At 48.3% G+C, this 12,793-nt stretch overlaps 1 protein-coding gene across 1 annotated transcript in view; it reads left to right on the top strand.

The window, feature by feature from the left end:
- The first annotated feature begins 6,087 nt into the window (after positions 1-6,087).
- The window catches only part of FAM193A (family with sequence similarity 193 member A), a 110,849-nt gene continuing 104,143 nt past the window's right edge, over positions 6,088-12,793 (top strand). Inside the window, exon 1 of the mRNA XM_081056876.1 lies at positions 6,088-6,447. Coding sequence (XP_080913002.1) covers positions 6,220-6,447 — 228 coding nt within the window. The 5' untranslated portion in view covers positions 6,088-6,219. The remainder of the gene's footprint in view (positions 6,448-12,793) is intronic.

Genomic DNA, 12,793 nt, shown 5'->3' with positions numbered 1-12,793 from the left:
ATTTTTTAGTTCTAGTTAATTTTCTTACAAAGCTCAATTCTCAGGTTATATTCTCCATTCTTTCATCTATATTTTACTCCTTTTCCTTTATTTTCTTGAACATGTTAGTTGTAGTTATTGTACAGTTTTGCCTGCTAACTCCAACATGTGACTCACCCATGGGTTTGTTTTTGTTGTCTTTTGTCCTTTTATTTTCAGTCAATTGACCGTGTGTCTTGACATGCCTAGAAAATTTTAATTGGCAGCTGAATTTGTGCGTAAAAAATTGGAGAGGCTACAGATATCTTCTTCTGCAAGGTAAGACAAAACAAATCACTTCCCTCTGATCACACATGAAGCTGTGTTGCAGGTTGGTGAGGTTCCGTCCACTACTGGTCACATCCCACTGTGAGAATCCTTTTACGGGATTCCCACCGGGCAGCAGACGCCCTCTCCCTGGTTAGTCCTCATCTATAATCCTCATCTTCTCAGCCTGACGATATGCCAAAGCCTCTACTCTGCTTTTCAGGGTTTTTCTCATGTGTTTCTTAGTTTCCTGACTACAGAATGTGAGAATTTGGTAATGTCGAGGGAAAAACTGTGTCCAGCTCAGTGATTTATTCATCCCATCTCACTGGGGTTGTAGCCCCAAGTCTCCAATTTTTTCTCTCCAGCCCCAAAAGCCTCCCCAGTAGGGGTCTGAGAACTGGAAAACAGTGCAAACTGGACCCTCTAGTTCTGTTTTAAGTAGCTGTCCAATTTCTTAAATGTATGTTCGTGTTTCATATATATAGGTCTAGTTAATCAGTTATCAAGAGTACACCCTGACTATAGGTTGTTCCCGTGTCAGTGACTGTCAGATGTGCTCTATCCTATCCTCCATCTATCCATCTTATCTCAGGTTCAGGTATCAAGTATCTTCAAATGTCACACATTCATTTTTTCCTCACAGTCTTCCATCTTCCTGTTCCAATTTGGGCTGGTTCTTAAGTTGTTCTTTTTTAAATTAAAAAAATCAGATGTAACTCCTATTAGGATGTCGTCCCACCTCCTCTACTGAACTGCTTTGTTTTCTTGCATCTTTTTTATGCCTGTCTTCTTGTTCTACTTTCTGGATAATTTCCTTAACTTTATCTTGCAACTCTTCTATTGGATTTCTTTTACAATTTTCACTATATTTTGAATTTCCAAGCCGTTCTCCATCACTCTCAAGGATGGGTGACCTTGGAGGTCACATCTCAGTTATAAGGTGGAGAGAGATTTAGCAACCTCAGGAGATATGTGGGAAATGGACCAACTAGTACTTGCCAGTTCATTTGTGATTATGTTAAGAGTCTGTTTACTTGAAAAATACAGTTTGAATATCCAAGTGTTTTTTGTCTCCACATATAATAACAGTTTGGCTGGCTATACAATTCTACATTGTAACAATTTCTTTTCAGAATTCTGAAGGCCTGGCTCCACTATTTAGCATCCAATGTTAAGACATTTTAGTAAGATTCTTTTTCCTGCCTTTTGTTTTTTGTTTTAAGTGTGACTTCTTTTCTACCTCAGTATTTTAGGCTGTTTTGTTTATCTGGTTTTCTACAAGTAATCATTGTCCTTGGTGGATTCAGTCTGGGCACTCAAGCCCTTATTATTTTTGGTAAATTGCATTCTTTCCTTTGAAAGTTACTTCCCTCCATTTTTCCCCCCTAAACTTTTCCTGGAAAGTTGTTGGACCTCCTGGATTGAACTTCGAGGTCTAATTTCTCTATTTTCTGTGTCTTTTTGTTCTATTTTCTGGATAATTTCCTCAACTTTTTTTGCAACACTTCTATTGAATTTCTTTTACAATTTTGGCTATATTTTTGATTTCCAACACTCCTTTCTTAAATAACTTTGAGGCTATTAGCAGTGTTTAGAAATTTGTTTCCAGTTCCTTCCATTAACAGTTTGTCTGCTCCCCTGAACACATATGTTTTGTTTTTGCGCTGGATCCATTTCTTAAATGACTGGTGATCCTTGACTGTCTCTTAATGTTTACAAGTGACATGTTTAAAAGCTGATTAGAAGCTCCACATAGGCAGTTTATTGACCTGCAGGCACCGATTTTGGGTGAGTGTCAACAACTGCCTACTTCTTTAGGGTCCCCTAATGTTAATATGTCCATATCCGTTCTCATATTGTATGGTGTCCGCATAGAATTCCCTGTGACCTACTTTGGGGGAGAGGGAATCCTGCTGCTGTGGTTCTGCTTGGGGCAAGGAAATGACCTGAGCAGGGGCGTCCAGCTGTTCTTCCTGCAGACTTAATAAAGCCAGAAATTAGAAAAGGCTTCCTAGGTAACGAACGATTCGTTGTTACATAATCCTCACTGGTTATGAATCATGAGATAATTGTCTATAATTTTTCTTACAAAATTGTCTTGTGTTACTAGTACATAGTCACATCTTGGTTAATAATATTTACACGAAAGTACTACAACTTCACTTTTACAAAAATATCCAACATATGCTACCTTTTCCTGCAAGTTAGTTCCAAGAGGCTTCCAGGATCAGGAGGGTGCTCTGAGTGCCCATTTCCATGCTGCATCCCTCTCCAAGCTCCTGCAGGCTGAGCTGCTCTTTCTCCTAAGAGGACACGAGACCCTTTTTGGCCCTTATGTCCTGCATTCTCCCTTGTCATGGTTAATTTTACATGTCAAGCTGACTGGGTCATAGTTGCCTGGACATTTGGTCACACATTATCTTGGATGTGTCTGTGAGGGTGAGACTAACATTTGGATGACACTAACATTTGGATGGGCTGAGTAAAGCAGATTGCCCTCCTCTGTGGGTGAGCCTCATCCAATCAGTTGAAGGCCTGCAGAGAACAAAAGGGCCTGAATAGAAAAGACGGAATTCCTGCTGCCTGACTGCCTCAGAACTGGAGCTGGATCATTGTTTTTATTTCCCACCTTTGGACTCAAACTGAAACATCAGATCTTTCAGGGGCTCGCGCCTGCTGGCTTTTTGACAGGAACCACACCATTAGCTCTCCTGGGTCCAGCTTGCCAACAGCAGATGTCGGGATTTGTCAGTTTCCATCACTGTGTGAGCTACTTCCTTGTAATAACTCAGTTTCAGTGTCAATCGCTTTCTCTCCATATACATATACAGAGGGTGCCAAAAAAAAGTGTACACATTTTAAGGAAAACTGTATTCATTGCAATACTCAATATATACCCACAATAAAAGATGAATACAAGTCATGTTTGACTTCTGTAATTACAAGAGGTGCTCAAAGTGGTTACCATCAGCGTCCAGACACTTCTGATGACTGCAAACTACTGCTTGAGCAACGTTGACCAAGGTGGCCACTTGTATCCGTTTTTTTGCCACCCCCAGTATATATATCTGTATCCTATTGGTTCTGTTTCTTTGGATAACACTCAAGGGAGTTCAAATTGATTCTTAGGGGAGAAACAAATCTTAGATATTACAGTGGTGTGTGGCCCTCCAAAGTTCAACGGTACCAGACAAAATCTTGTTCTGAGTATTTGTTTTCCACCTTTATTTCTTGTTAATTTTTTCTTAGGGGTCGCTAATGAAAAACAAAGGTAGAGAAGCACTGCTTTATGCCTTTGCTTCACTTCGGTCTCCCAGGAGCACCTTTTCCGCCCCCTACGAGACTGTCACGACTGTCCTGGCCTCCAGTCTTACTCCCTGACATCCATTCTTGACACAATAGCCAGAGTTCTATAAAAAAAAATATACATCCTACCATGACGCTCCCTGCTCAAAACCCTGAATGGGTCCCAGCTACATTTAGAATAAACACCACCTTATGGAGACGTGTAGCTTCTGCCACTTGCACGTGCTCTAGCCACAGTGGTTTGACGGGTTCCTGGGACATGCTGAGCTTTCCCTGGCTCCAAGTCTGGCCTTGCTGAAAGTCCTTTGTGTGAGAGTCCTTTGAGCTCTGGCTCAGCTCACCTCCTCAGAGAGGCTTCCCTGTCCCAGCCCCCAGAGGAAGTCTCGATTGTATCACCCTGTGCTCTCCCGGAACTCCAAAGTCACCCCATTCTGGGGACTGCGTCTGACTATTTGGGTGACTTTCGGCCAATCCCTTAACATATATGAACTTCAGTTTCTCCCCCCTAATATAGGGCTAATGGTGCCTATCTCGAGAGTGAGGTCATGTGGGTGAGGAGAGATGATACAGCAGCAGGCAGAGTGGCTGGTGCATAACAGCTTGACAAATGGTCTTATGCATTCGCCCGGCAAATATTGGATTGGTGTATGCCCAGCTCCTGGTTCAGAGGTGCATGAGGAGTCACTCCCAGGCTTTCTCCTCATCCCCTGAGACTTCTCTGGGGATGATGGTGAACCCCCAGAATCCCCATCCAGTGCCAACATGCTATGACAAGGGGTAGCACCGGGGCCATGGGAGAAGGAAGCGTTTGACCCAGCCCGTGTGGGGTGGGAGACAGCCCAAGACATTGTCCACCCAGCGGTGTGCTAAGGGAGAAGTACCAGGCAAATGGCCCCACCCACTGGCTGAAATTCCACCTTAAGGGCAGGGCCATCCAAAACACTTCCTGAGAGGTGAGGGGCCTTTATTCTGCAGACCAGGAGTCTGCAGGGCTTTTTGCAGAGGGTTGATTGGATCATGTTAGCTGTTCTGGTTGTGGCATGAATAATGGGTCAGAGGATTAGGAGGCCACGGTTGCAGCTGGGGCAAGCGTGACAGCTAGGCCACAAGACGAGGGCAGGTCCAGAGCTAACGGCTGTGAGAACCAGGAAAGGGTGTAAATGGAAGCCCTCATACCATCCCAGTGCCAAGCTCCACGGCACCACGGTCTGTGACTACCCATGGAACCCAAGAGGGGAAAACGTCCTTTTGTGTGTCGGTATTTGCGATAAGTGGGGCCCTCTAGGGCTCAGGGCCAGAGCAAGGGGTCCCCTCTTGTCTGGGTCTAAGGGCAGAACTGTACCTGGGGCTTGCGGAAGGTGGGCAAGGCGCCCCAGCAAGGAGGGTCCCGGCGGAGAGCGCTGGAAGACCGCGAGGGTCTGACCGGGTTCGTGGCGTGTGAGGTGGGTGAATGAGAGGCCCGAGAAACGGTCCCGGGGCCTTGCAGGGTCGCCAGGCACCCAAAGCACAGGATTACTGCGGAGGGGGGTGCAGGCAGGGGCGAGCTCGAGAAGGTTGCCTCTCCGCCAGGGGTTCTAAACTAACGGCCGGTCTGCGCGCAGGGCTCCTGGGCGAAGGCAGCCAGGCGCTGCTTCCCGCGGTCCGCTGTCCACGGCGGCGGGGGACTCTCGGGTAGCAGCTCCGAGCTCAGCCATGATTTCAAGGCGCTCTACGGAACCCCACCCAAGTCCGCGAAGAGGGTCATTCTAGTCCCCATTGAGTCACCTGGACTCGGGCTAGGGGCCCGGCCCAAGGTCACTGGGCCATTCCGGACCGGGGAGGGTCGGGGCTGCCGGCCTGGTGCATCGCGGGGGCCCGGCCGGCCTGCGGGCACCGGTCTGCGGGACGCGGGGGCGTCTGGGTGCCTGTCAGAGAGGCGGAACTCCTCTCCTCTAGCCGGGTAGTTCTCCCACTGCTGGGGACGCGGCCGCACGCCGGCCCGGCCCCTCCGCCCTACTACAATTCCCAGAAGGCCGCGCGGCGTGGGCGGTGCCGGGCGGTGCGGAGCGCGGCGGTGACGTCACCTTCGCATCCAACTCCCCAGCTCCGGCCCCTCGCGGCGTCGAGGCTCTCGGCCGCGCACAGCCTGACGGGAATCAGGGTTCCCCCGCCGGGCGCCCCCAGCGGCGGCGCGGGTACAGGGACTCCAACTCCCGGCGTGCCTTGCGCGCCGGCGCACGTTAACGGCGGGAGGGGGAGGGCGAGGCAGAGGAGGAGCGGCGCTTGGGAGGGCGGAGTGAGGCGGGAGGGGGAGGGCGCCCACACCCCTCCCCCTCCCCGCCGCTCTTTCCCCCTCCCCCGACGTAAACTGGGATCCCTTTCCCCTTGTGTCCGCCATATTGGACTCTAACTCTGGTCAGCGGCGGCGCCGGGCCCGGTGGAATCGCCGTTCCTCCCGCCCAGCGGCCTCTCGGCAACACCCGCCCGCCCGGCCGTCCCCGCCCGCCCGGAGGCGACCCCGCGCAGCGCCCCCCGCCCTCGACCGGCCGGAGCGCCCGCTGCCGCTTCAGCCTCCCCGCCCTCCCCGCCCTCCGTCGCCGCCCGCGCCCCGCGCCCGCTGCGCGCCCTCCCCACCCGCCGCCCGCCATGAGCCCGGCCGACGCCAAGCGCGGGGCCAAGCGCAGGAAGAACAAGCGGGGCGGCGGCGGCGGCTCGGGCGGGGGCCACGGCGGCGCGAGCGGCGGCAAGGCCAGCCCGGCGGCGGCGCTGCGCGGCTCCCAGGCCGCGGGCCTGGCGGCCCCGGGCGGCGCGGCGGCGGCCAACGGGCCCCTCGGCGCGGGCGCGGGCGGCGCCGCCCCCGGAGGCTTCTTCGAGGTGAGCGGCGGGGGCGGGCGCGGGCGCGGGGGCGGGCGGGGCGGGGGCCGCGGGCGCGGGGCCGGGGCCGGGGCCGCGCGGGTAACGGGAGGCTCGTGACAGCCTGTCCGCGGGCGCGGCGGGCGGTGCGAGGCGCCGCGCACCGGGCACCTCCCGGCCGAGGCGGCGCCGCTCTGCCCACCTGCGCGCCGCTGTCACGGCCCCGGGGGTGCTGCCATCTCGCCGCGCGCGGCTCGTCCTTGAAGTCAGTCGCGTGCGGCTCCAGGATAATGAGAGTCAGGTGACAAGCGGGGCTTCCCCCCGCGGGTGCCCGCGCCGGTGAGCGTGGCTGCCGGGCCCGCCTTCTCCAGGCCGTGCGGACGGCCCCGGCGAGCGCCGGGGAGCTGCCCTCCCGGGCGGGCATCGGACAGCCTCCGGCCAGCCCCCGTGAGGCGGCCGCCCGGCCCCGTCACCCGTCGCTTCCCGAAGTGTTTGGGGGATCGCTGGTCGCATGGCCCGGGCGTCCGGGTGGTGTCCGAGCTCGAGGAGTTCGAGGCGGTTGTGCTGCTCGGTGCGCGGAGGCGGCTGGCACTCGGCGACGCGGCCGCTGCCTTCCGCCCCTGCTCCCACGCCGCCCCTGCTCCCACGCCGCCCCTGCTCCCACGCCGCGGGGCCGCGCGCTCGGCAGCCGCTTCCGGCCGGTCAGTCGGCCCCTGAGTTGCTAGAGCTGTTACGTTGTGTTGAAGACGTTTGCAATGTAAAAGTCTCGGAGTATTTGTGTGCCGCAGCACCAGACACATTGTTTTCTGCAAGACTGCAAACTTTGTATTGGGACGTCCGTGGTGCGAGCAGGTAAGAAGGCACTGCGGGCGGCCGGGCCGAGGGACGGTGACCGCGCGTGACGCACGCGTCCGGTAGTTTCCCTTCGCCGCTCTCTGCAGCGTAGTGAGGCCTGTCTGCAGGTGACGCGGTTACATTCAGGGTCCTGGGCCCTCCACAGCCCGCACGTCACAGTCTCCAGGGGGTGCCCTTTTCGGGTGCCCCGAGACGGAAACAGGTGTCATTCGTGGGCTCACAGGTGAGGCTCCAGCGTTTGCATTCTTGGGGTGTAACCCGAGGGCAGTGTTGGCTGGGCGGGGAGGAGGTCTGCCTGTGGAAGTCGTCAGCAACACGTGGGCACTGTTCGCTCGACCTCCGTGTGACACACCCCCATTTCTGTTGACCCAATAAAAACAAGTTAGTTGACGATACAGTAAAAATCCTTACAATAGTCTTTGTGCTGTTGGTTCAGGTTTTAGTGATTCCCCTTTAGTTTGCAGCATTCAACTCAAGTAATAGGTTTACCGGAGAGGCTGACGCCTCCTGGGTTGCCTGCTGTCCATTCCTTATAGGGTCACCAGGGCAGAAGATGTCCTAAAAGAGGTGCAAGAGTAAAGGGCTGTCGATGTTCAGGAGGGGCCTTGCCCCAGCGCCCTGTGTGCGGGGCACAGCACTGAGTGTTAGACCAGGACCGTCTTCCTCATGGCGGCTCCTCAGGAAAGAGGGCCTTTGTGCACGTAGGTGGCTTCTATAAAGAAACGAGGGCTATGGCCTAAGTGGGAAAACCTAAGGGAGCTCACAGAGTCTGTGGCCCACAGCACAACTCTGGTACACAGAGCCTGAGGGCACGGACCTGGTGGGCTCTGTGCCCTCAAGCAGGGGATCAACATTGTGCCGCCTCACTTTCCTAGGTGATACTGCGCCCAGATCTCTGGCCACTTGTAAGACTTAAACAAGTGATGGGAGGGCACGTGCTGCCACCGTGCCAAGCGGCACCCGGGCAGGTGTGCAGCGATCCTTCCTGCTCAGAAGCTGTGCTGGAGTTGATGAGGGTGCGGTGGAAGAAGCTTTCCCACCTGTGCAGAAGGGAACCTGCGGTCTCAGGACCGTGGGCGTGGGGCGTGGGGCTTGGACAAGGCCTGCCCTCAGGCTTGTGTGGCGGTCAGCTCGAATGTGACAATAGAGGGCTGGCCCTGAAGGGGAAAGCTGGTAGGTGAGGGATATCGTGAATATATCTTACTAGTTTGAATTTCTATTTCACAGTGTAATTTTCATAATGTTCATGCTGTGCTAGGTGAAGAAAGAAGCTGACAGAATAGAAAGGTGTTTATGGACCCATTTTTGTAAAATATCTGTCTGTGTGCTTGTTTGCATAGGAAAGTCTGATGGGGTATACTTCTAAATGTTTTTTGGTGGAAATTCTGATGGCTTTCTGTTTTCCTTTATGCACATCCTTCAAGCTTTAAGACTTCTACAATGAACGTTACTTAAGGAACAAAAAGGTGAATGGTATTTTTACAACCTAATATTAACCAACCTTTTTTCTTTTTCAAATAAAACTAATATTGGCTTTTCCCACCCTATAACAGTTAAATACTTAGGTATTATATACAAAGTGAAAATGTTTACACTATCAGAATTGTGTTTTCTGAATAGATGTGTAAAATTAAGTCATACTCATGTTATTTACGAAAGCCAGAATTTCTCTATTATGGAAATTGACTCATGTCACTAGCTGTTGGGATATCAAATTACATATAATTTACCCTCATGGAGGGCTCAGGTAGGAATGTAGGGCTATTTTTGTAATGCTGTCAGAGATTTGTAACAGGAAGCCATTTGGGGTAGGGGTCGAAGTACATTTTCAAATAGCAATATTAAAGTTTTAAAGTCAGAGAAAACTGTTGTAGTATAGGGAGCATTTGTAATAATGTAAATGCTTTTTCATTGTTGAAAAGGCAGCAAGAAGATGATGGTACTAATGGTCAAAGGCTGTCAAACTGGAGTCTGTGGTTAGATGGTGTGGTTGTGGGTGTTAGGGTACAGTGAGGTGCAGAGAGGCCTCCCTTGTGTTGTAGATATCGCTGCCATGCTGAAATGAAGTTCAGTCATAACTCTCTTTGGTTCACATTTGCCTTAGATCTGAGGAGGAGTAGGTCAAATAAAGATCTAGAACCTTCTGTGCAGATGGAGAGAGCACCTCTGTGACTCTGTATTTTATGTACGTGTACCCCGTGTAACCAACGTATTGAGATGTAGGTAAAGAATATTCCCGGTGCTCTAGGGTGCTCCCTCGTTCCCCTTCGCCGTCGTCCCCACCACTATTCTTTTGTGTTGCCTGTTTTTCAATTTCATATGGAAGCACTCTGTGCCCGTGCCGCTCGGCTTGACATCATGTCTGAGGTGCGTCGGTCTGTGTTGATGAAGCAGTTCATGGTTCTTTCTCATGCACGGCGGTTTTCTGTTGTGTCAGTGTCCCACGGCGGATCCATTCTAATACTGATGGACGTTTAGGTTGTTTCAACTCCTGGCGGATACTAATCAAGCTGATATGCAACTGGCAGCGGTTTCTCTAAGTGGCTTTATGGTCTGCTAATTTAAAAACTTCACATGTAGGAACACTGATAATTTACGATGCACAGTTCTATGGATTTTAACATAGATTCACGTATCCACTGCCACAGTCAGGATACAGAGCAGTTTCATTACCCACGAAGGCTCCCTCAGGCTTCTTTGTGCAGTTATACTCTCCCCACCCCGAAACTCTGGCCAGCGGGTACTTGGATACTATGACTTGGCTTCTGGAGAAGTCCGAGAAATGGAATCATACAGTGTGTAACTTTCTGAGGCTGCTTTATTTTGCTGGGTATAGTCACTGTGAGATGCATTTGTTGCGTGTATCAGTGGTTTGTTCCTTTTTACTTCTGAGTAGTGTTCCAGTGTATGAATCTACCTCAGTTTATCGATTCTCCCATTGATGGCCATTGGGATTCTTTCCAGGGTTGGGTGATAATAAATAGAGTGGCTACAAACATTTGTGCACAGGTTTTTGTGTGAAAGTAAATTTTCATTTCTTGATGGTACATACCAAGGAGCGGGTGCTTGGTTATATGGTGACAAGAAACTGCGGAAATATTTTCCAGAGTGGCTGTACTATTTTGACTTCCACCAGCAGCACATGAATGAGAGTTCCAGTTGCTCTACATCCTTTCCAGCTCTCGATATTGTCAGTTCTTACTGTAACTGTTTAATAAATAGGTGTGTAGTGGCATTGTGGTTTTAATTTGTATTTCCCTAATGACTGCTGATATTGAACACTTTTCATGTGTTTCTTTGACATTCTCACATTCTCTTGGGTTAGGGTTTATTCAAGACTGCCTATTTTTAATTGGGTTATTTTCTTACTTTTGACTTTACAGAGTTCTTTATCTTCCAGTTTGTAACTGTGTTTGAAAAAAAAAAATTTTTTTTTGATGAAGTTCAACTTAGCATTTTGTTTTTCTTTTCTGGATCATACTTTTTGGTGTCTAAGAATTCTGTTTTCTAAAATCTCAGGTGATCAAGATTTTTTTCCCCCCTATGTTTTCTTCTAAAATTGTTACAGTTTTACGTTCGGATCTATTATTCATTTTGAATTAGTTTTTTTGTGTGTAAGGTTATCAGATTCAGGTGGGGAGTCTTTTTATTTTCTTAATATATGCATGTCAGGTTGTTATAAACGCATTTGTTGAAAGGATATTCTTTCTCCGTTGAATTGACTCTTCACTTTTGTCAAAAGTCAAATAGCATTATTTATGTGAGTTATTTCTGGACTCTCTATGCTGTTCCATTGATCTATGGGGTTGTCCCATTGCCTATACCACACTGTCTTAATTACTGTAAGTAACTCTTAAAATTGGGCAAGGTGATTTCTCCAACATAAAAACAAAATTATTTGGGGTATTTAGTTGTTTTGCCTTTCCATACCTTGTAGAATCAGCTTGCCTGTATCCACAAATAATTCTTCTGGGATTTAATTGGAATAACCTTAAACCTATAGATCAATTTAGTGGAGAATTGACATATTTACTATGTCAACTCTTCCAATCCATGAACATGGTATGTGTCTAATTATTTGCTCATCTTCCTTGTTTTTCTTAATTGAGATCTATTTGGCATATAACATATCTTTGATTTATTTCATTAGTTTTGTAGTTTTCATCATGCAGATCCTGTCCATGTTTTATTAGGTTTACACATAAGTATTTCATTTTCTTTTTCACTCTTTGTAAATGGTGTTTTTAAAATTTCAGTTTCTATTTTTTATTGCTAGTATATAGAAATAGTATAATTAACTTTTGAGTGTTCACCGTCTGTCCTTTGATCTTGCTATAATCTTATATTCTGGGAGTTTTTTTGTGGATTCATTGGAATTTTCTGTCTAGACAATTATGTTGCCTTTGAATAGTGATTTTATTTTTCTTGTTTTCCATTTTGTATGCCTTGTATCTCTCCTTCTTTCTTTACTGCACTGTCTAGGGCTGTAGTACCATTTCCTTGTTCCTGATTTTAGGAGGAAAACATTCAGTCTTTCACCATGAAGTATGATGTATGCTGTACATTTTTTGTAGATGTTCATTATCAGGTTAAGGATGTTTCTTTCTATTTCTAGTTTGCTGAGAGTTTTATTAATGGATGTTGAATTTTGTCAAATGCTTTTTTTTTTTTTTAAATTTTTACTTATTTAAGTGTGTTTTTCCAGGACCCATCAATTTCAAGTCAAGTAGTTGTTTCAAACTAGTTGTGGAGGGCGCAGCTCACAGTTGCCCTGTGGGGATCGAACTGGCAGCCTGGTTGTTAAGAGCACCGAGCTCTAACCAACTGAGCTAACCTGCCGCCCCCTCAAATGCTTTTTTTGAGTCAATTGATACTATCGTGTCATTTTCTTCTTAAGACTATTAATGTGGTAGATCACATTACTGATTTTTGGATATTGAACCAGCTTTGCATTCCTGGAATAAACCCTGCTTGGTCATGGTATGTTCTTTTTCTTCAGTGGCTGTATTCACTTTACTAATATCTTGTCGAACGTTGTGTCTATTTTCATGAGATATATGTCAGTAGTTTTTTTTATATTGTACTTGCCTGGTTTTGGTATCAATGTAATGCTGGCCTGATAAAGTAAGTTAGGAATTACTCCTTTCTCTCTCTTTTTAGTAGTTTGTGCTTTTCAAAGAATTGATCCATTTCAACTAAGTTGTTGCATTTGTGTGTGTAGACTTGTCTGTAGTATTCCTTTATTATCTTTTTAATCTCCGGGAGCAGTCTGCTGTGATGTCCCTTCTTTCATTCCTGATATTGGTAATTTGTCTTACCCCTTTGTTTATGCCAGTCTTTTTAGAGTTTTCTCAAGCTTTTAATCTTTTCAAACAACCAGCTTTTTGTTTTACTGATTTTTTCCTCCTATTCTTCTGTTTTTTATTTCATTGACTTTTTTTTAAACTTGTGCGTTATTGCTTGCTTTGGATTGATTTTTCTTTCTCTAATTCCTTTAAGTTAGAAACTTAGA

The sequence above is a fragment of the Rhinolophus hipposideros genome (genome assembly GCF_964194185.1).
Source record: "Rhinolophus hipposideros genome assembly, chromosome: 1".
NCBI lineage: Eukaryota > Metazoa > Chordata > Mammalia > Chiroptera > Rhinolophidae > Rhinolophus > Rhinolophus hipposideros.
The sequence above is the reverse complement of the archived record's forward strand: the minus strand, read 5'-3'. Positions and strand labels throughout refer to the sequence as shown.